At 44.0% G+C, this 21,960-nt stretch overlaps 1 protein-coding gene across 1 annotated transcript in view; it reads right to left on the reverse strand.

The window, feature by feature from the left end:
- Window positions 1-21,318, reverse strand: part of Marco (macrophage receptor with collagenous structure) — a 38,580-nt gene extending 17,262 nt beyond the window's left edge. The window contains exons 1-6 of the mRNA XM_046456861.1: window positions 21,161-21,318; window positions 8,648-8,749; window positions 7,611-7,832; window positions 5,836-5,871; window positions 1,218-1,307; window positions 1,098-1,142 (exon numbers count right to left, since the gene is read on the reverse strand). Of these exons, the coding sequence (XP_046312817.1) occupies window positions 1,098-1,142; window positions 1,218-1,307; window positions 5,836-5,871; window positions 7,611-7,832; window positions 8,648-8,749; window positions 21,161-21,269 (604 nt within the window). The 5' untranslated portion in view covers window positions 21,270-21,318. The remainder of the gene's footprint in view (window positions 1-1,097; window positions 1,143-1,217; window positions 1,308-5,835; window positions 5,872-7,610; window positions 7,833-8,647; window positions 8,750-21,160) is intronic.
- Between the last annotated feature and the right edge of the window lie 642 nt (window positions 21,319-21,960).

Raw genomic sequence — 21,960 nt, forward strand, 5'->3', positions numbered from 1 at the left:
GTCTTCACATCTCAGAGGCCTCAGCCCTTTGGGAATTTGGAACTGGAGGGTCTAAGTGGAGAGGGCTGAAACCCTCACCAGGCTCAGGGTTGGATCTCTTCCCTGGGGAGGGACATCTCTGTCCCTGCAATCTCTGACCCAGCCTTGCTGAAATGCCCTCCTGCTCCAAAGCTTATGTGTTGAAGGCTTTGTCCCCAAGGCAGCGGTGCACAGAGGTAGGCCCTTCAGGAAGTGACTGGATCGTGAGGGCTCTGAGCTCATCAGTGGATTAAGCCATGGATGGATTCATAACCCAGTGGGCTATTTGGAGGTGGTGGAACCTTTAGAAAGAGGGTCCTGCATGGATGATGTAGGTCCCTGGGGGCATGATCTTGAAGGGTATATTTTGTCCCTGTCCCTAAGCAGCTTTGCTCCTGCTTGCTCCTCCCCACCATGATGTTCTGCCTCCCCATGGGCCTAGTGGAAACAATGCAGCAAGCGACCAGGGGCTGAAATTCCAAGTCAGACTTTCTCTGGTTAAGTTGTTGACCTCAGGCTATTTGTTACAGTGATGGAACACTGACGGACACACCTGCCGTGCTGTGTGCAGAGGGTCAAGCAGGCCAAGGCTGCAGCCTAAGACCTGGGGCCCAGTACTTTCCCAGCAGCCTTCATGGGTGTATACCATTTTCCCAAATCCCTTGGCAACCCCTGGAGCCCTCTCAACCCATTTTTACAAACAAAAAGCTGAGACTCAGATAGTTAAGGTGACATTGCCAAGGCCAAACTCTTAATTTCCTGCTGAACCAGGGAGCTTGACTTTCCCCAGTGACACTCACAGGCTCAGACTCATAGCACGGAGGACAAAGAGAAGCATCCACACCCCTCCAGCTCCGCCCAGGCTGAGGCCCCACTGTCTGTACCCCGCCCCGAGGGCTGCTGCCCAGCCCTGCCCTCCCTCCATGCCTCCTGGCCTCAGCCCAGCCAAGACCTCCTGCCAGCCACGTCTCCTGTACAGACCCCTCCAGGGCATCAGACTCTGGCATGAGTCCCTGTCTGTAGCCCAGTGTCACTGAGAAAGACGGCCATGTGCCCCTCTGTGCCCTGGCCCTACTCACCTGCCTCTCCCTTGATGCCTGGTGGGCCCTGGGGTCCCCGGAGACCTGGAGGGAAAGGGAATTCAGAGCGTGGCCCAGAGAAGGCAGGGAAAAAAGGTGACCAGGCCAGGAAATTCATACCTGGGGTTCCGTCTCGTCCTGGGGCCCCCGTGGCTCCCTTCTCAGCTGGTGGCCCCGGCGGGCCAGGCAAACCTGGGGATCCCTTTTGACCTGGAAGACCAGAAGAAGAGACACAGGTGTCAGTGAGGTGAGCACGTGGGACGGCAATGCCACGCTCTCCATTCACCCAAGAACTTTCCCGAAGCCCCAGGGACAAGCTAAACTTTATGGAGGGCAAAATAGGAAAGAGGAGAAACCGTCATCTGAGAAGCTTGTGGCCACAAAGGCCAAAAAAAAAGGAAAAAAAATGTTGAGATGGAGCCTAAGATCCAGAGGGCTGTGTCCTCATGTATATACAAGGCAGGGGGCCAGAAGGAAGGAGCAGAACCGGGGACTAGACCCCTCACTTTGGGTCAGGGTCCCTGTTGATGTGTCTCAGGAAAAAGAATCCATCCAGGGTTTGACAGGAAGTTCCCACTCACCAGCTGGGGGACCTGAATAAGTGTCTCCACTTGGCCCAGTCTCCGTTTCCTCACCTGTGACATGGGAATAGCAATCCCGACCTGACAGTGTCCTCAGGAGGACTAAAAGGGGCTGTGGAACCCTGTGGATCCTACTGAAAGTGGGTGCTCACTCTGTTCTAATTAGCACCAGGCAGAGTCAAGACGTTCAAAGGCCTCACAGGGCATCAGGGATATCAGGCCCCTGCAGAGGGGTCACTCCTACGGGCAGATCAAGGCTGGAGGTTTCTGCCCCTGGCCTTTCTGGGGAAAGTGACCCCTTCTGACAAGCTGGGCCCAGGCCTCAAGGAGGGGCTTTCCAGGGTGACCCCCCCTAGGAGCCCACGTGCATCAGTGTGACTCTCCCCACCCACTCTCAGGCAGTGCCATCTGTCCCTGCTTCCCTGTGGCTCAGGAGTCTAACTCAGTTCCTCCAAATTGGTCTGTATCATCTTTAGCAAGTCAGTGTATTTATGAACCTCATCTGTGAAATGGGGATAACAACCAATAACGGCTCAGAGGTAGTATGAGGGGTCTGCAGAGCATAGAGGGAAAGTGCCTTGAACTTTTCCAGAGGGCCCCTTCCACTTCACTCCTCCCTGGACCTGCCTAGTCCCTGTCCCTGCCCAACCCCTTACCCCATCTCTGCTCTTTTGCACCAGGGCTCCAAATACACAGACATTCCTTCTTTGCATTCTGTAACTCACCAAGCTCCCTTCTCACCCCAGGGCCTTTGCACAGGAGGCCCTCTCTGCCTAGGATCGCTTTTCCTGGCAACCTTCTATTCACCCAGCTGAAAGGCATTTCCTCCGGAGCCTTCCCTGGTCTGGGAGAGCCATTCCCTCTCTGCTTCCTTACAGAGAGATCTGCTGCAACCTGTGGAGCAGTCACTAGGGCTGTGACCATATAGAGCTGGGCCTATAACAGTGTCTCTTTTTCCTAAATTAATACTTGTTGGGAGCAAGCATCCAGGTCTGGAGTGGAGAGGGGAGGGGGAGAGAGACAGGTGGCTAAGGAGCCACTTCCCCTCAGTGACCAGGAAGGCTAAGGAGCCACTTCCCCTCAGTGACCAGGAAGCCTAGGGCAAAGCTGCCACTGTCTGAGCTCCACACCCAGCTCCCCCCTCTTGGCTTGATGTTGAGAGCCACAGCCGAAGGGGCCCCAGCAAACTTCCAGCTGATTGGCTCACAGCGGCCCCAGCAAACTTCCAGCTGCCAGCTGATTGGCTCCTCTGGGGTGATAGAAAGGTGTTGGTAGCAGTCTCCTGTTGTAACTTTTCCCCTGATGGCTTTTTCTGCTCTAAACTTTCTTCCTCTGTCTGACTAGCTCGAGAGACCTTCTCTTTTACTTGAATTTTTTCCTCTGTCTGACTAACTTGAGAGACCTTCTCTTTTACTTGAATCAATATGTCTTCTCCTTCCTCTACCTTTGTCTGAACTGAAGGCTTTGGACTAAGCAAACAAGATACGAACGTCCACAATGGCAATGTGCCAACTGGCAGAGTCCCTGGGCTTTTCTTTTCTATTCTTTTTAAATCTTCACCATGATGGTTCCATTGTGATATATTTAACAACTCCTCCTTAAAAAGCCATGGGCTACATTTTTGTATTGTATCAACATATGCTCTGACTGTTCTTGATTTTACTGGGATGCCTCCTTCCTCTAACAATTTACTTAACACTCTGGCTGGGCACAATTCATGAGCCACTTATCAAGCAGAAATGAACTTTACTTTTAGAACACACACACACACACAGCACCACACGAGCTCTTCAGGAATTCCCTCAGAGCCCAACTGCCACCACCGGCTTCCCACAAGCCTCTCAACCCCCGAACTCCTCCTGCTCTTGAGGCCGATTGGCTGGGTCACGTGGGCGGAGCCAAAAGAGTCCCCCAATGAGCAGCTCCGTGGTCTGAAAGGGCAGGGAAACAGCCCAATGAGCATCACCACAGAGGAGCCAATCATCTGGCAGCTGGAAGTTTGCTGGGGCCACTGTGAGCCAATCAGCTGGAAGTTTGCTGGGGCCCCTTGGCTGTGGCTCTCAACATCTTCCTGTGTGTCTCCAGGAAGTTTTGCCTCAAAACAGACTTTTGGGGAGCCCTGACCAGGCAAGGTGAGCCATGGGGAGGGGAGAGGGACCACAGCCTGCCCTGGGTGGGCCAGAGTGGAGGTGGGGAGACATGAACAAGCAGGTGCCTCCTGAGAAGGAGGCAGATGTTTGTACCCCAGCCCTGGAATGGCAGTGTCCCCACTTTGGTTTTGGGGTTTCAAAAGAGAACAGGGAGAGAAAAGAGGAAAAGAAGAAGGAGGCGGAGGAGGGAGAAGGAGGAGAAGAGGGGGAGGGGAAGGGGGGAGGGGAAGAGGGGAGGAGACAGAAAGCAATTGAGAGAGACGGGAGATAGAGTTGGAAATTCTATGCAACCAGCCCTATTTATCGTTGAGTTCTACATCCTCAGATTCAACTAATATTAGATAGAAAAGGTTGGAGGAAAAATTGAAAATGTACTGAACATGTAGACTTTTTTCTTGTCATTATATCCTAAAAAATCTGTCCACATATTATTATTATTATGCTGAACTACATAAATAGAACTATTACGTTTAATACCTAATATAATGTAGAAGCTACATAAATAGAACTACAGTTTCTATAGTAATCTAGAGAAGATTTAAAGAATACAGAAGGATTGTGTAGGTTACTTGCAAATACTGTGGCACTTTTTTTATAGAAGGGATGAGAGCATCTGAGACCTTTTACACCTATGGGGGTCTTGGAACGAATTCCCCAGGGATATAAAAGGACAACTGTATATTCATGCAGAGAGAGAGGAGAGAGCCTGATTTGTACCCTGAGGGTGGGAAGGCTCCCACTCTGTACCTGGGGTGCTGAGCCGGCCGGGGGGGTGATGGGGCAGATTTTTAAGGTCAGACTAAGCTAAAGAGATGGAAGTTGCAGGAACATCCCCTCCTTAGATGAGAGGAGCTGCCCACAGAATAACAGCAATGACACTGGCAAAGAAAATAATGACACTATTGAGCACCAGTTCTGAGCTAGGCATGGGACTAAGCCTTTTGTATTTATTGTTTTGTGTCCACACTCAACCTATCTTTATCCTCATCTTACAGGGGAGGACAAAGCCCAGAAATGTTAAGCAATGTTCTCAAGGTCACCCAGCTTGTGGGGGACAGAGCCTGGGTTGTCTCCAGGTCTGCCAGTCCACGGCCATGCTCCTGCCACCGAGAGGCTGCCCCACAGCTCTCCCTGGCCAGAGATGTGATGTGGGCTGTGTCACTGAAGTCACGGGACCAAAGGGTTTGCTCAAGGACATTATGAATAGTTATAGAAATTTCAACCACTCCGTTGGTGGAGTAGTTGGGCTGAAAGGGAGCTGCGTGTGTGTGTGCGCGCGTGTGTGTGTGTAGCACAACACACTGGTGGGCTGAGGGAGGAAGAGAAGGCAAATTAGCCCCAGGCCTTGTCCTAAAGAACACTTGCTATTGTTGCATGTTTTATGCACATTATCTCACTGGCCTCTTATCCTGCAAGGCGAACCATGCGATCTCTGTTATCCTCTACACAGATGAGAGGCTGAGATTCCGGAAAAGTTATAGACCCAAAGTTACACCACTAGTAAGCCACAGACCTGGCATTAGAACTTGCAGGTGCAGGCATGCGTAGGCATGCACACACACACACACACACACATTGTTATAGCTCTCTGGGGTCCATGGTGCTGAGCACCATGGACGTTGGCAGAGCATCTCCCAGGATAAGTGGCAGGTAAACCGTACCTTGAAAGGGCACTTGTGGGAGATAACAGGCTCTTGAAAGCTGGGCACCTGGCTGGGGGTTGGGGGTGGGGAGCTAGGCGAACCAACTGGTCTGGAAGATGCTGAGGTTTGGGTGGGTGGAGTGGAGAGGGGAGTCATTTCAGGCAAGAAGCAGGACAGAGGCCCAGGAGCTGGGAGTCCAAGCATGGTCAAGGGGCAGGGAGGCAATTCAGTTGATGAGAACTTGGGACAGTTGGAAGGTAAACTAGGGTCAGATCAGACTTGGCCCCAGAATGGCCCAGGCCAAGGAGCCCTTGAGGGAATGTTTGTGGGTGGAGCAGGATGGGTGGAGAGGGAATGGACTTACCTGGGGCGCCTTGTTCACCTTTAATCCCGAATAGTTCTGCAAAAGAAGGAGAGAAGGCTGCAGACCCAACTCAGGGCCCCCTTTGCTTTATCCCCACATCCCCCAGAGATCTCCTGTGTTCTATAATAGAAAGTGGGACCACCCATGTGGGGAGCAGAAACTTCAACCAGACTAGGGGCGTTTGAGTGAGAAGATCCAAACCCTGGATGTGTTCAGGAGAAAGTTCTTGGAAGGAGATGTCGAGTGGACACTCTGCTAGTAGTGTGTATCTTACTTGTAGTCTCCCAGGAAGCAGAACCCTGGGGGGCACAGGAGTGTGGAAAGGGGTACTCTGCTCCAAACCAGCTCACAGAGGTTCTTAGGGTCTAGGAAGGGTCGCCTCAGTCAAAACCAGCTCCTTCATGTTTTAAGAAAGAAACTCCCATGGTGTCTGAATGTCCAAACCTGGGCTCCATCCATCTGCCCACTAGCCCCTCCTTACATCCTGACTCAGCCTTCATTTTAATTTCCTGGGGAGGCCACAGCATTTATTATGGTGTAGATGTGAGGTGTCCCCCAAAAGCTCATGTGTGAGATAATGCAAGAAGGTTTAGAGGAGAAATGATTGGAAATCCCCTCTCCACTCATAAGAGAGTCTGAACACAATCAGTGAAATAATCCCCTGATGGGAATTACTGGGTGATAACTGTCAGTGGGTAGGGTGTGGCTGGAGGAGGTGGGAATTGGGGCGTGGCTTTGGCTTTGGGGTATATATTTGTATCTGGCCAGTGGAGTCTCTCCCTGCTTTCCGATCATTGAGTAAACTGCTTCCCTTGGCCACCTTCTTCCACCATGATGTTCAGCCTTGCCTTGAGCCTGAAAGAATGGAGGCTGCCGTCAATGGACTGAGACCTCCGAAACCCTGAGCCCTCAAGTAAACTCTTCCTTCTCTACAGTTTTTTCCGATCAGGTCTTTTGGTCACAGCGGTGAAAAAGCTGACTAAAATTGCATCTTACCCTCCTGGACCTTGTGTCCAGGGCACAGTCATGGGGTCACCCTCCTAAGCTCCTGCTTGCTCTTGACACGGGTCCAGAGCTTTGTGTCACAGTGTAACTCTGTGACAGGTCACACCTAGGCACTTGTTTTGCCCAAACCAGCCAAGGGCAAAGTTCTTCCTGTGGTGGGTCAACCTGAGAGAATAGAGGAGGCCACTCCCCAGATCCGAGAGGACTGAGGGAAGGAGAATCCCTGTCATGTTCACCTTTGGATCCACTTTCTTCTATCGTCTAACCCCCCCTATTTTCCCCAGTAGGTCCCCCTGCCCTCTCCCTTCCCAGGTCCCCACTCTGTCTGGACCAACTTGGAGTCTTCATCCATCTCTCTCCAACTGCAGGTCAAGGTAGGTGGCTGCATGGGAGTGTGCCTGGGAATCGTCCCAGACTGCATCTCACCTATTCTCCTAAATGTTCTGGATCAGTCTGGTAACTCAGAATTGGCCTTGGGATGGTGGCTGCAGTCTGTGGCTCTTGGAGTCTGCCCTTCACCTGGGTTATGCCCTTAGTCCCCTGGTTCCTGACCCCTCTGTCTCCAGAGGCCTATATACAGCCTCCCAGAAGCCTGTATTTTCATGCTGATCTCACATGGCTCTCACCCCCTGCCTCCTCGTCCCCAGAGTCCCAGGTCCTGGAAGTCCGTCTTGCCAGGAAAAGGGATTCAAGCCTCACTGCATGAAGAAACAGCTCCTCCTTCCCCATCCTTCTCTGAGGAGTCCCAACCAGAGGAGGGAAGGCCAAACCTGGGTTCTGGGTGAAGCTGTCTATCCGCTGAAGAAGCCGCTCCTGGCTGCCGCGAACCTGGACCATCTGGGTCTGCAGGTCTTGCAGCTCGGATACATTCGGAGCCAGGAATATTTGGCGGTGCGCTGAAGGTAGCCAGGAGGTTTGTCTGTCCTCGGCCGCCAGCGTTGTATTGGGAAAGTACGACTCCAGGGCCCACAGGCGCTCCTGCAGATTCAGAACTGGACCCCCACCCCATCATCCCTTTAGAGACCTCATTAAACCCAATCATTGGAACACAGCCCTGACATTCTTGTGTCATGTGTGTTCTGAAGAAATTCCATGTGCTGTCGAGACCTGGTGTGAGCACAGAGCTTTCTTTCTTTTTTTTTTTTTGTGTGTGTGTGTACAAGGACACATCTAGAAGTGTCCTCGTACAGTCAGGCATGGCCTTACATACCCAGAACATTCCTGCATGGACTAAGAGTGTGCCCACAGTGTCTATTGTCAATCCCCAACTTTCATTCAGACCCCCTTGAACACTCTGGGTGTCAGTGCATGACAACTAAGTTGGTTGGACCTGAAGACGTACAAGTAGCATTCAAGTGTAACCTTCATGTGTTTGTGACGAGTGTTTATGACAACTGTGCACGTGATATTCTTGAGTGGCTTCAGTGTCTGTGGATGGAATTGCTTTGTGACTTTAACATTTGAAATTGACACTCTGAATGTAAAATCATGTTTAATGGGCACTTAGATCAGCTGGATTTCCAGAGGCTGGGAATCCTCCATGTCAGATGCATGTGGTAAACCCCCAGTGAAGTCAGAACATCTTTCACTGCTCGCATACACACAAGTCCCCAACTGCATTCTCACTACCCACCCCCACTACTTTTTCCTCTCCAACAATGTAGTGGCTCAGGGGCTGGGCTCTCTACCCAATGGGCCAGCCAATAGGCAGCAGTTGTCCTAGGACTCTTCTCTCAGCCTGAGCCCAGAATCGGAGTAGCCAGTTCACCATCCCAGGAGGGACCCCACAGGACCAAGATGACTTTACCTTGGACCACCAGCAACGCAGCACCTGCCGTGAGCACAATCAAGTAAACGGCCACTATGGCCATGAAGCAGTTCATCCCATTTCTCTTCTTGGGCTTTGAATCTGAAACATAAGCCAGGCAGTTACAGCTGCTGCAGAGAGCAGAGAGCAGAAGACCCAGCCTGTACCAGCCACATTCATGTGAGCAGAGGTCTCCCTAGAAAGTCATGTGGCAAAGATGTGACATCTTCCCCAGGATCCTTATTTTTGCCACAAGGCAAGGGCCACTGTTGGTCACTCACTGGTGTGGCTGAGCATTCAAACTTCCTCGCCATGTGTCACCAGCTGGAAGGGATGTTACGCCATCTTGTTCACTGTTAAAGCCCCAGAACCATGTCTAACTCAAATTATGTTCTCAGTGGTGTTTGTGGAATAAATTAATGAATACATGTGTTTAAATGAAGTGGAAGCAATCTTCCTCCTCCCAGACTTTGGGAATCAAAATACTTCCTCTAAATACAGGACTTTTCCTCCTTCCTGCCACATGACCAGCTTCTGTTCATTCTCTGGGAGCAGAGTGGAGACTTTTCTGCTTCTAGAGTCTTTCTCTGGTCTCCTGGGCTGGGTGGAACCCTTTCTGCTTCCCCACATCCCTCTTTCTTCCTCTGATATGACACCAATCACCCTGAATTGGGTCATTGTATATATCCTGAATTGTATATATGTTGGTCTTCCCAAATGGCTGGGAAGCTTCTTTTTCTGTATTCCAGAATCCACATGGTGTCTGGCACACAGGAAGTGCTGGAAGATGAGGACAGAGTGAATAAATGAATGAGTGAGTAAATGAATAGCTGGAGAGCATTGTGTGCTGAACATGTGCCGAGTTGGACACAGCCAGAGTGGAACGTTGGAAAAACATCTGGAATGCAACTCAGAGACTTGGGGAGCCACGTGTCATCATGGTGAGGCAGGTGATGTGAAAGTGACATCTCACATTTGACACAAGATCCTGTCTCATAGATAGTATCTTGAGAGCCCTAAACCCAATGAAATGAAGCATGTGGTAAGAATGGACACAGGTATTACAGAGGCTGGGGTGTGGGTGAGAGCAATCATGGAAATCTATTCTAAAACAAGATGGTGGGAGCATAGGGGAAGGCATTTGAATGAATATAAAGTGAGAGAAAAGAGGAAAGGTAGTATTGTTGGAGTAGTGCATGGCTTTCCACACAGGGTTAGAATGGTTTTACAATTCAGAGCTACCACCTGGCCTCCGAGGAGGCATTTTAGGAACTGGGGACTTGGGATCTGTGGTCATATCCAACTCACTGTGTACAAAGTGGAGGATCTGGTGAAGTCTCCAGCCTCTACACTGATCACTTCATCTCTTTGAGGGTGGAAGAAACCACAAAGGAAGTATCTATGCTGGTTTGGCCAATGAGGAATGGCTGAATGAGATGAGAGAATGAGAATAGCCTGTGGTAAATCAGAATGGGCTTCCCTGGAGTAATCCAGGGGGTCTGGCAGGGATTTTAGGGAAGCAATTTTCAGAAATCTAACAGCTCTATTGTCCGACTCACAATGAAGATATGACTCCAGAGGAAAACAAAAGTATTTCAATCCCATAAAAGATACCGATGCATTAAAAAATGGCTGCCCACTAACTCTAGTCTTCCCAGGCCTGCCATCTCCTCACAGCAGAAGGACCTTGGTAGGTTCTCCTGCCCTAACACACACACACACTAGTGGATGTCAAGCTGTCCACCAGTCCACTTGACACTGGGCTGCCTGCTGAGCAGACCCAGAGAAGTGGTGCCTGTCCTAAAGGCGATCTATTCTCCAGCTAATACTACCAGGCATTGTGCAGAACTGCCTTCTGCCTTCAGAAGCAACACCAGCAACGGGTGGGGAAAAAATGTCAGGGCACCCAGCAAACAGCAGACGTGAATAGCAAGACAGGGCACTGAAACCTAAACTGTCATTGGACCCTCTGCCCATGATAGCAGACCAGAACCTACATAATAAACCTAAACTAAAGATTTAAGTAGGAGCCAAAGTCTCCAACATACTATACAAAATGCATAGCATACAGTGAAATTTACCCATCATACCAGTAACAGAAGAAATTACAACTCAAATAAGAAAAGGGAATCAACAGCTTTCAGGAATTATTCAACAAGAATTTTAAAGTAGGGCTAGGGATGTGGCTCTAGCGGTAACACACTCGCCTGGCATGTGCAGGGCGCTGGGTTCGATCCTCAGCACCACATAAAAATAAAATAAAGATGTTGTGTCCACCAAAAACTAAAAAGTAAATATTAAAAAATTCTCTCTTTCTCCCTCTAAAAAAAAAGAATTTTAAAGTAGCCATCACTTAATGCTTTAATGAGCAATCATGAATATTCTCAAAACAAAGAAGTACAAGATATATAGAAAAGAAACAAATTGAAAAAAATAAAATTAAATTTTTTTAACTCACTAAATGAGTTGAATAGCATCATAAATGTGATAGAAGGAACATTAAATGAACTCAATGAAAGAAGAATAGAAATTACCCAATGTGAAGAAAAAAACAGAGGAAATCAACTGAAAATTCATAAACAGAGCCTCAGAGGCCTTGGGTCAATAACAAAATGCCCAGCACGCACATCACTAAAGTCCAGAAAGAGTGTAGGGATGAAAAGTATTCAAAGAAATAATGGCTTAAAAATTTCCCAAATTCCCATCTAAATCTACAGATTAAAGAAACTGAGCTGAAGTGGGAAAAAATACAATATGAAAAAATACAGAGCAATTTGAAAATCTTGAAAGCAGTCAGAGAGAAATGACACGTTTCCTATAAATCAATACTGATATGAATGACAGCAGATTTTTCATCTGAAACTATGGAGACTAGACATAAGTGGCACAAAATATTTTGTGTTCTAAGAAAGCAATTGCCAACCATGAATTCCATTGTCAACGAAAATACCCTTCAGGAATGAATGGGAAATAAAGACATTATCGTACAGTGAAAAATAAAGAAACTTTATTGCTTACAGATATTACTTTAAAGAAGAATGAAAAAAGTTTTCTAAACAGGAAATGATAACTGAAGAATGCCTAGTATTTCAAAAAAAGAAATAAAATAATAGAATAGTAAAAAGGGATCTATGTTAAGCCATCTTTCTCTTCATGAATTTCTAAAATCACATTGAATGGTGGAAAAAATTACAATATTATCTGATATGGTGTTCAATGTATGCAGAGGAAATAAGATGATCATATTTTAAAAGTGGAAAAAGTTAAAGCACACAAATGAAAATAAGATTTCTATATTTGAAGTGGTAAAATGTTGATAACAATAGACTGTGACACATACTGCATGTCTATTGCAATACCCAGAGAAACTCTTCAGAAAACTATTCAAAGTAATATACTCAAAAATACTACAAATAGGGACTGGGGATATGGCTCAGTTGGTAGAGTGCTTGCCTCGCATGCACAAGGCCTCTGGGTTCAATATCCAGCACCACACACACACACACACACACACACACACACACAAAAACTATGAATAAATCAACGTGAAATTAAAAATTGTTCAGATGATCCATTGGAAGCTTAAATAAAGAAAAAAATAAATGAATGAGAAATGGAGGGAAAAAACAGAAATTACAAAATAAGATGACAGATTTAAAACCTATCATATCAGGAATTATATGTAAATGGCCTAAATATTCCAATCAGAAGACAGAGACCAGCAGACTAGATTATAAAACAAGACACACGTATATGTTTTCTCTAAGAAACTTAACAGCAGGACTTCAAAATCCACAACTGCAATTGAAGACTTTTAATATCCTGCTGTCATTATTTGATAGAAAGTCGGCAAAGACACAGAAGAACTGCAGACATTAACCCACAGGCCCTAATGAATGCTAAGAGAACACTTCAGGGAGTAACTGCAGAACACATATTCTTTTCAAGCACACCCATAACATTCACCAAGATAGATGTGAATATAAAACAAACATTGACAAGATGAGGGGGGAGACCAAGGCCCTACAGAGTATATACTCTTTTACAATAAAATAATAAAAGGCTACTCTATAACGGATATACAAGAGGAAAATCTCCACATATTTGGAAATTTTCAAAAAGTACTTTTAAATAAAATGTGAGTCCTAGAGAAAGTCTCAAAGAAAATTTTAATGAAAACTACAATAGATCAAAGTTTATGTGGCTAAAGTTGCACTAAAAAGGAAATGAGTAGCATGAATCGCTTTCATTAAAAGTGAAAAAGGTCTCACATCAACAGATTAAGTTTTTACCTTAAAAAACTAGGAAAGAAGAACAAAGTAAACCCTTATAATCCAAGGGAAAATCTTAAAGATAAAACAGATATCAGTTCATTTTAAATAGAAAGACAAAAAGAAAAGCAATGAAACAAAAACGAGTTTCTTTGAACAAAATCACTAAAATTGACAAACCTTGTGCGAGATTCACAAAGATAGCAAAGAAAAAAGACACAAATCTTTAATACAAAAAATGAGATGGAATTTTACTACAGACCATGTTGCCATTAATAAAAAGTAGGAGCATACTAATACTAACTTTGTGCTTAAGTTAAAGGAAATTGTCCAATTCTTCAAAAGTCAAAAACTACCAAACTATAACCAAGATAAAAATAGATAATTCAAATATCTATAACCACTAAATAAATTTAATTTTTAATTCATAAGCTCCTCAAAAAGAAATATTTAGATCCAGATGATTTTTCTTGAGTGTCCTAATAACCATTTTAAAAAAAGAGTTAGGATCTATTCTATACATATAGTATAGAAAATGAAAGAGGAAGGAATACTTCCCAAATCATTTTGTGAAGTCAGAATTATTCTGATATGAAAATCAAACAAGGCAGTACACAAAAAAAAGTCCTCAGAAAGCTAAATACCAATATGACTCATGGACTTTGACATAAAAAAATATTAGCAAAATATTAATAAATCATAGTAAGCAATGTTTAAAAGGAATTATATGTCATTACCAAGTGGGATCTCTTCAGATATGCAAGGATAGTTCAATATTTGAGAATCAGTCAAAACAATATGCCAGATCAACAAGTTAAGATGAAAAACCATAAAGAAAAAGCAGAAAAGGCACTTGACAAAATATAAGTCATAGCAAAACTCACATGATTCATACACATAATACATAAAAATAGCCTCATATTGAAAACTCTCAGGGGCTGGGGTTGTGGCTTAGTGATAGAGTGCTTGCCTCACACATGTGGGCACTGGGTTTGATCCTCAGCACCACATAAAAGTGAATTAGCAAAGATATTGTGGGTCCATGAATAACTAAAAAAAAAAAACCTCCTAGAGAACTTGACTACAAACTTTCAACAGACTCTCAACTTAAAAAGAAAAATAGCATGTACAAAATATCTAAAGCTAACATTAGACTTAATTATGAAAGGCAGAATATAATCTTTTCCCTTCATATTGGGAGCAAGCTAAGCATGTCCATTCTTTCCATCTTACTATAATATAGTACTGGAAAATTCTAGCCAGTGCAAAAAGTAAAAAAAAAAAAGACATTGGAAAGAACAAATAAATAAGTATATTCTTATCTGCAAGAGATGTGACTATATAGATAATCCAAAAGAACTACAAAAACCTCCTAAAAAGAAATAAATTCACCAAAGTTGTAAGATTAGGATCAGCATATAAAAGTCAATCCTCTTTCTATATACTAACAAAATATAAGTGAAAACCAAAATCAAAACACAGTAGCATTGATAATTACTCCAAAGAAAATAAAATATTGAGATGTAAATCTAAGAAAACATATATAGGATCTGAATACGGAAAATTACAAAATTCTGGTTAAAAAAAATCAAAATCAAAGACTTAAATAAATGAAGAGACATATGGACTAGGTCTTAATGGATTCAAGCCTGAATATTGTAAAGATGTCAATTCTCCCTACATTTACATATAGATGTAGTAGTGCAATTCCTACTAAAATTCCAGAAAGGTTTTTTGTTGGTACAGATAAGTTGATATTAAAAATTATATAGAAAGGCCAGGCCCTGGAATAACTAAAACAATCTTGAAAATAAAAAGAATAAAACATGAGGAATAAATCCACCTGACATCAAGTCTTATAAGCACACTAATCAAAACAGTTGATAATGGGACTGAGATAGTCACATAGGTCAATGGAACAAAATAAAGAAACCAGAAATAAACTCACATAAATTTGCCCAATTGATTTTTTAAAATTACAAAATTCTGACTTAAAAAAGAAGCAAATACTTAAATAAATGAAGAGACATTCTATGTTCATGGATAAAAGCATGAACATAGTAAAGATGCCAATTAGCCCTAAGTCAACCTACAGGTGTAACACAATTTCTATCAAAATCCCAGAGAGATGAAAATGCAATTCAATGTGGGGAAGAACAGCCTTTTCAACCTATGATGCTGAAACAACTGGGCATCCACTGGCAAGAAAACAAACACAAAAATTAAAAACAACAACAAAAAACCCCTCATATCTCGTGAAAAACAACTCGAGATGGATTATAGATTTAATTTTAAGAAGTAAAACTATAAAAATTTTAGAATGCAACATAGAAGAAAATCAGAACTAGGGCTAGGTGAAAAGTTCTCAGATTGGACCAAAAGCACAAACTACAAATGGAAGATTGTTAAATTGGATGGGCCTCATCAGAATTAAAGATGCTTGCTGTGCAAAAGACCCTGTTAAGAAGATAAAATCACAAGTTATAGACTGGAGAAACTATCTACAGACCAAATATCTGGCAAAGGATTCGTATCTAAACTGCATCAAGAACTCTTAGAGCTGTGGATTCATCTCTGTGGCAGAGCCATTGCCTAGCATGTGTGAGACCCTGGGTTGTGATCCCCAACACTGGAAAAAGCACACAAACCTAAACTGAACAACAAAAACCCAAATGATCCAATTAAAACACAGGCAAAAGACACGAAAAGACATTTCAATGAAGAGAGTGTACGAATGGCAAATACGCACCTGAAACAAGATTCAACATTAAAACTAGAATGAGAAATCACTGCGTATCTATGGGAATGGATAAAATTTTAAAAATAGAATGCCAAATGCTGGGCTTGTGAAGACCCTGGATCAGCTTTACATTGCAGGTAGGAAGGTAAAATGGTCCAGTTGTACTGGAAAACACATTGACTGGTTTTTGTAAAACCAGACATACACTTAGAACCCAGGAACATACTTTTGGACATTTATCCTAGAGAAATGAAAATTCATGTTCACACAAAAACTTTTCCATAAATGGTTGTTGCTATCTTATCTATAATAGCCCCAAACTGGAAACATCCTAAATGTCCTTTGATGAATGAGCAGTCATACTGTGGAACATTCCTGTCATGGCATGTATCCTCATTAATTTTTTTTAAAAAACCTATATTGATACCCAACAAATTGAATGGATCTCAAGGGAATTATGCTATGTGTAAAAAAAAATTATCAATCTTTGAAAAGTTATATACTGTGCAATTTGTTTATATACCATTTCTAACATAGCAAAATTATAGAGATGAGAAATTGATTAGTAGTTGCTGGGGTTAATAATTGCTATGTAGGACTGAGAGTATGTGTGGTCATAAAGCACAGAGATGCATGGAACTTCAGACATACACACAAACAGCGAGGAGAAACTGAATCACAGCAATTTCCTGGCTGTGACATACTAAAGCTATATAAGATGTTACTGCTGAAGGAAATTGGGTGAAGGTCATTAAGACCTTCCTTTAAGTATTTTGCAACATTCTGTGAATTGGTGTAATTATTTCACAATGAAAAGTTTAAAAAAAGAGTATGTTGTAAAATCAGATATTTAAAAGATGATGAGAAATAGTAACATGGCAAACGAGGTCAGAATTATTACATGAAGTGGCAGCAGTCACATTAGCAGAACAGAACCCGTCTGGACTTGAGGACTAGGATGTCTTAGGGGAATGTTTAAAAGTGTCCTTGGATCATCTTTAGAGCAGAAAGAAGGGCCAGCTATATGCCCAGCTGGGACCCAATAAATAATACCAATGATAGCAAACAATGAAGCCTTGATTTTTCTACTGATATTTTGTTGGAGTCTTCTTTGCTGACAAAACAAAAAGTTCTTCTTTAGACTGAAATGGGTGGGGGAATAATACTGTGAAAAAGGACGGGAAGCTTAAAGTTGGTGAGAAATCCTGTGTTCCGTGTGCTAGACTCACAAGAGCCCACAGATGTGGAAAAGTCTCTTGTGGTTTAGATATGAGGTGTCCTCCAAAGGCTCACGTGCAAGAATGCAAGAATGTTCAGAGGTGAAATGATGGGGTCATGAGAGCCTTCACCTAATCAGAGCATTCAACTGCTGATAGGGATTAATTAGGTGGTGACTGCAGGAGGCTGGAGTTAGGGGGTGATGGAGGCGTCCATCAAGATTTTAAAGGAAGGCCTGAGAGGCTAGGCAAAGTGTAGCAGGGTCAGAGTCTGCAGGAACCTTCTGAAGGGGTGATGTAGAGATGTGAGGAAGAAGCTGAAGCTACTATAGAGACCCCCAAGATGAAGACATACCAGTACTGCAGAATGTCTGCCTAGAAAAGCTGCAGGAATTGAGCCAAGAGAATTGAGAGGCCATGTGGGTTGCTACCCGCAAAGCCATAGGGGTGGAGCTACCCCAGCTCTTTGGAGAGGATGTCAGGATGCCCTGCGCCCCGGATGCTGAACGTGGAGCTACGGGACTTGCTTGTCCAGCTGGATTTTGATCTTGCTTTGGTCTCCTCCTTTCTTTCTGTGCCCCTATTTCTCCCATGTGGAAGGGAAATGTTTACTCTGTACCTTTGTATATTGGATACATGTAACTTGCTTCTGATTTTTACAGGAGCTCATGCTGAGTGTCTGCCTTGATTTTCAAAAGAGACTTTGAACTTGGATTTGGGGGCACTCCTGGAACAGCTGACTATGGGGACTCTTGAAAATGGACTAAATATTTTTTGCATTGTGAGACACACATGAGCTTTGAGGGACAAGGGTGGAATATTATGGTTGAGATGTGAGGTGTCCCCCCAAAGCTCATGTGTGAGACAATGCATGAGGGTTCAGAGAGGAAAAGACTGTTATGAGAACCTTAACCCAATTGGAGAATTAATCCCCTGGTAGGGGGAGGTAGGTTGTGGTTGGAGGAGGTGGGTGACTGGGGACACGTTTGGGGTGTATATTTTGTCCTGGTGAGGAGAGGTCTCTCTCTCTCTCTCTCTCTCTCTCTCTGCTTCCTGGTGCCATGTCCCCAGCCACTTTCCTCCACCACACTCTTCCGCCAAAGGAATGGAATTGGCTGCCTATGGACTGAGATCTCTGAAACCATGAGCCTCCAAATAAACTTTTATTCCTCTAATTGTTATTTTCAGGTCTTTTGGTCACGGTGGTGAAAAATCTGATTGAAACACAGTCCTCCTCGAGGTACAGACACAGTAGGAGGATCAGGAAGACCCAAGCTAGACAAATGTTCTTAATTTTCAAAAATGTAGAAACAGGTACATCCCAGAAAGATATATAGTCCACAGACATAAATAGAAATCTCTCATTCCAACTCAAATGCTCCGTGGTTGAGGTGGGAGATGGGGCAGAACACTAGACCCAGAAAGGACCTGGGTTTCTGTTAAACCCTAAGTGCGACGAGAGCCACAGGAATGTCTGGTCCCCTCAGGTACCAAAGCAATCATTGTGTGATCATTTCACAATGTATATCAAATCATCGCAGTTATACTGTAAACCTATACAATTTTTGTTTTTCAATTCTATCACATAAAGTTGGTAAGGCTGGGCATGGTGGCACACACCTGTAATCCCAGCGGCTTATGAGGCTGAGGCAGGAGGATCGCAAGTTCAAAGCCAGCCTCAGCAAAGGTGAGGTGCTAAGCAACTCAGTGAGACCCTGTCTCTAAATAAAATATAAAATAGGGCTGGGTATGTGGCTCAGTGGTTGAGTGCCCCTGAGTTCAATCAGAAGTACCAAAAAAAAAAAAGTTGGTAAGAATAACAAAAAAAAGAGCACCCTGCTTGCAGAGGTGATAAAGGAACAGAGTGGGGCTTGCTACTACTGGGCAGCTTGGAGGGAGAAGGTGTGATGTCACACAATGGCCAGAGGGAGGGAGACAGACTATTTTGCTTGAAAAATAACCTGCAAAATTCATACTCATTGCCATTTTTAGATTAATTTTAGATAAAATGATTACATTTCAAAAGTTTTTGAAGCTTCTTTCTAAAAGTTGCTTCAGAGTATGTATAAAACACCCCTCATGGTATTGTTGAGTTGTTAAAAAAAAAGTTTTATGTGTTTTCAAGCAGGGGAAGGTAATCGTTTATATTTCAACACCAGCAAGAATGGACAAAAATAAATGAGAACATGATATGGCCAATGTTTTCCAGTGATGTTTTGGGTGAACTCTGGGTGAAGAAACAAACACACAATCAAACAACTATATTGGTAGAAAAGAGAAAGAAAAAAGGAAAGAAGGGAGCGGGGATGGGGGGAGAAAGAGAAACAGAAAGGAGAAAAAGAAGAAAGAAAAAAGCAGGAAAGATCTTTAGCAGGCTAAACAGAAATAAAGTTGTTGGGAGCATCAGTAATGAAACAAGTCGTCTTAATCAATGTGATGAACCCTGAGGGGTCACTGTGTTTCAGAGCCCCACAGTCATTACAGCTCATAATGATACTCATCTGGAAAGTTCCATATGTTCCATGAACTTTGAATTAGAAGGCAGGAAGTTATTCACATGATAGGAAAATGTTCCATGCATAACGGAGGGGTGTTGGTATTTTGGTCCGATTTTTAGTTCATGGCACCCGCAACCCAGGTCAGCTATCTGGGATGTGCCCCTGACTTGCATTTCCCCCACCTCCCTGTAGAGCGCCCCCACCACCACCCCATGCATGATCTGACTTCTAATATTTCTCCAGGACATTCTCCCTTTTCCTTCCATAAAGCCCCTGTCCCTCATCATCTCTTGCTGCCATGATCCTCTCTGTCCTCACCTCTTTCCAGCCTGTCCCCCAGTCTCCCATCTACCACAGCGAGCAACTCAGATGCAAACCAGGGCTTCTTAGCCCCATGTCAACCTCCTCCATCATCTCAGGGTAAAGTCTACATTCCTTGGTCCCTGCCTCAATTCCACTGAGCTTCTCCACCCAAATTTGGCCCCATAGTATAGAGCCATTTGTATTATTATATATAGACATGTGGCTCCCACCCCTGCCCCAGACACTCCCCTCTCTGTAACTAACCTCCTTTTCCCTTTTAACTTTAGAAGTGACTCTACTTCTAGGCCCCATACCAGGTAGCTCCTTCCACCATGTCCTGTAAAAATCTTTGTCACAGCTGGTGACAAACTGTATGGAAAAGGTCAGCTTATGGAGAGCCCTCACGCCACCACCACCAAGCATGGACTCCTCAAAGCCAATGGTCCTGTTCATTCATGTCTCTTGCCTGGGTGCTGCACGTGGTGCCCAGGGGGTAGCATGCTTGATTAGCTGATTTTTCTAAAACACTTTCTATACCCTATAAAGCCACATATCCAGGACTCTATATTCTGAAAAGTTCTGAACAGCCAACAGTGATTACAGTGATGCACACACATGCCTTTCTCTGCATTTTACCATAAATTCCTTAAGAAAGCACCCCAACGCTTCATCTTCCTGCATCCACCAATTCCAGACCAGGCCAAGGGACAGACCAGGGCTGTTATTTCCACACACCCAAAGTCCAGAAAAACCTGGAAGTGGGAATGCCTAATCACCTTGGAAGATGATTCCAGGAGAATGTTCTAGAATGGGAAAAATCAGAGACTGACTGTGGGAAGCAAACCCACCCCTGACTTAAAAATGCTACAGATTCTAGGAGATTTAAAAAAACACATCACCTGGGTAACACTGAGGGAGAAAATAGAGACAACAGGGTGGAATGAATTTTTAAAACCTGTGTTCAATATAGGACAAAGTAATTCTGAAGCTATGAACATATCCTGACCAACATGAAATGAAGACTGTGTTTCTGGATCAACACCTCAGTTACAACAGAATCTGTCAAAGAATTTTAAAGGAATTGCACCAAAAAACATGTGGTGCTTGGCTTCAGCACAGTAGAAGTTTTTGACCTCCTCAGTGCTGCATATTAATTTAACATACAACCTGTGTATCAGAATAAGATACTCATTAAAAAGTGGGCATTTAATAAGCACTAGCATTTATTCAAGGCAAAAATATTTAATTAAGATTTAAGAATGGCAAAGCTTAAGAAAAAAACCTTAAATGCTAAAGATATAACATCTATTATATAGCATTCCAGAGATTCCAGTCTGATACATTCCAGACTTGCATAGTGAGAGTCAGATGCAAAATCCAATAAGGGTGCAAATCTAGATTTTCTATCGACTGGTCTCCTTATAGCTCAACAACAGAAAGACTGAATTACCAGATAATTCTGTTATTAGGAGTGGGTACTTTACCATAGATTTCAAAGGTCTCTATCCCAGGAAACATGATTTGGTCAGAAGCTGCTTCTTCTTCAGTGTTCCCCAAGAATGCTTCCTCCTTGAAGGATGCCTTATTTTCCATTACTAAGCTTTATAGGTGGACAAAGTCCTGGAGCCAGCAGAAATGTTCCCCTAAGAGGAACCACTCGTTCCCATGTAACGGCTGTAGCTACTGGTAGACCACATAGGACTTCCCTTTGGCTCTGATTTATGAATTTGCAAAATGTTTTCTGACATGATCGGGACAGGGTATTTCTCAAATACAGGTCATTCACATGTGGAGCTTCTGCTTACTGCAGTTTACTGTTAAGGGCGATCCAGGAACTTTGGGACACTCCCTTGTTCCCAGACCTCTGGATGACCCTTGCAAGGATGGAAGGATGGTTCTCTTCCTCCCCTCTGCCTAATTAAGCCCTAGGTTTGTCCTGAAGCAGGCTAGCTGTCCCAGGACCTCTCCAGACCACACTGAAATCTCCCTTTTCTGACCTATTTCAATGCTTAGAGAGCTCATCCTTTGCTACTCAAAGTGTGGTCCCTGGACCATCGACATCAACATCACTTGGGAATTGTGAGACATGCATCGTCTTGGCTCCTCCCTTATAGAGACTGAATCCAAATACATTTAAATAAGATTCCCAAGTGACTCATATGCACATTAAAGTTTGAAAAGCATTGTTCTGTAGCACACATTTTAGCACCTGGTTAGAGTTCTTCTTGTAGTTTTCCCATGTTCTGTGTGCGTGGGTGTGCATGTGTGTTCTTGCTCCGGCAGC

The sequence above is a fragment of the Marmota monax genome, unplaced genomic scaffold (assembly GCF_021218885.2).
Source record: "Marmota monax isolate L192 unplaced genomic scaffold, Marmota_monax_Labrador192_F-V1.1 WCK01_AAM20220418_F8-fsc00121, whole genome shotgun sequence".
NCBI lineage: Eukaryota > Metazoa > Chordata > Mammalia > Rodentia > Sciuridae > Marmota > Marmota monax.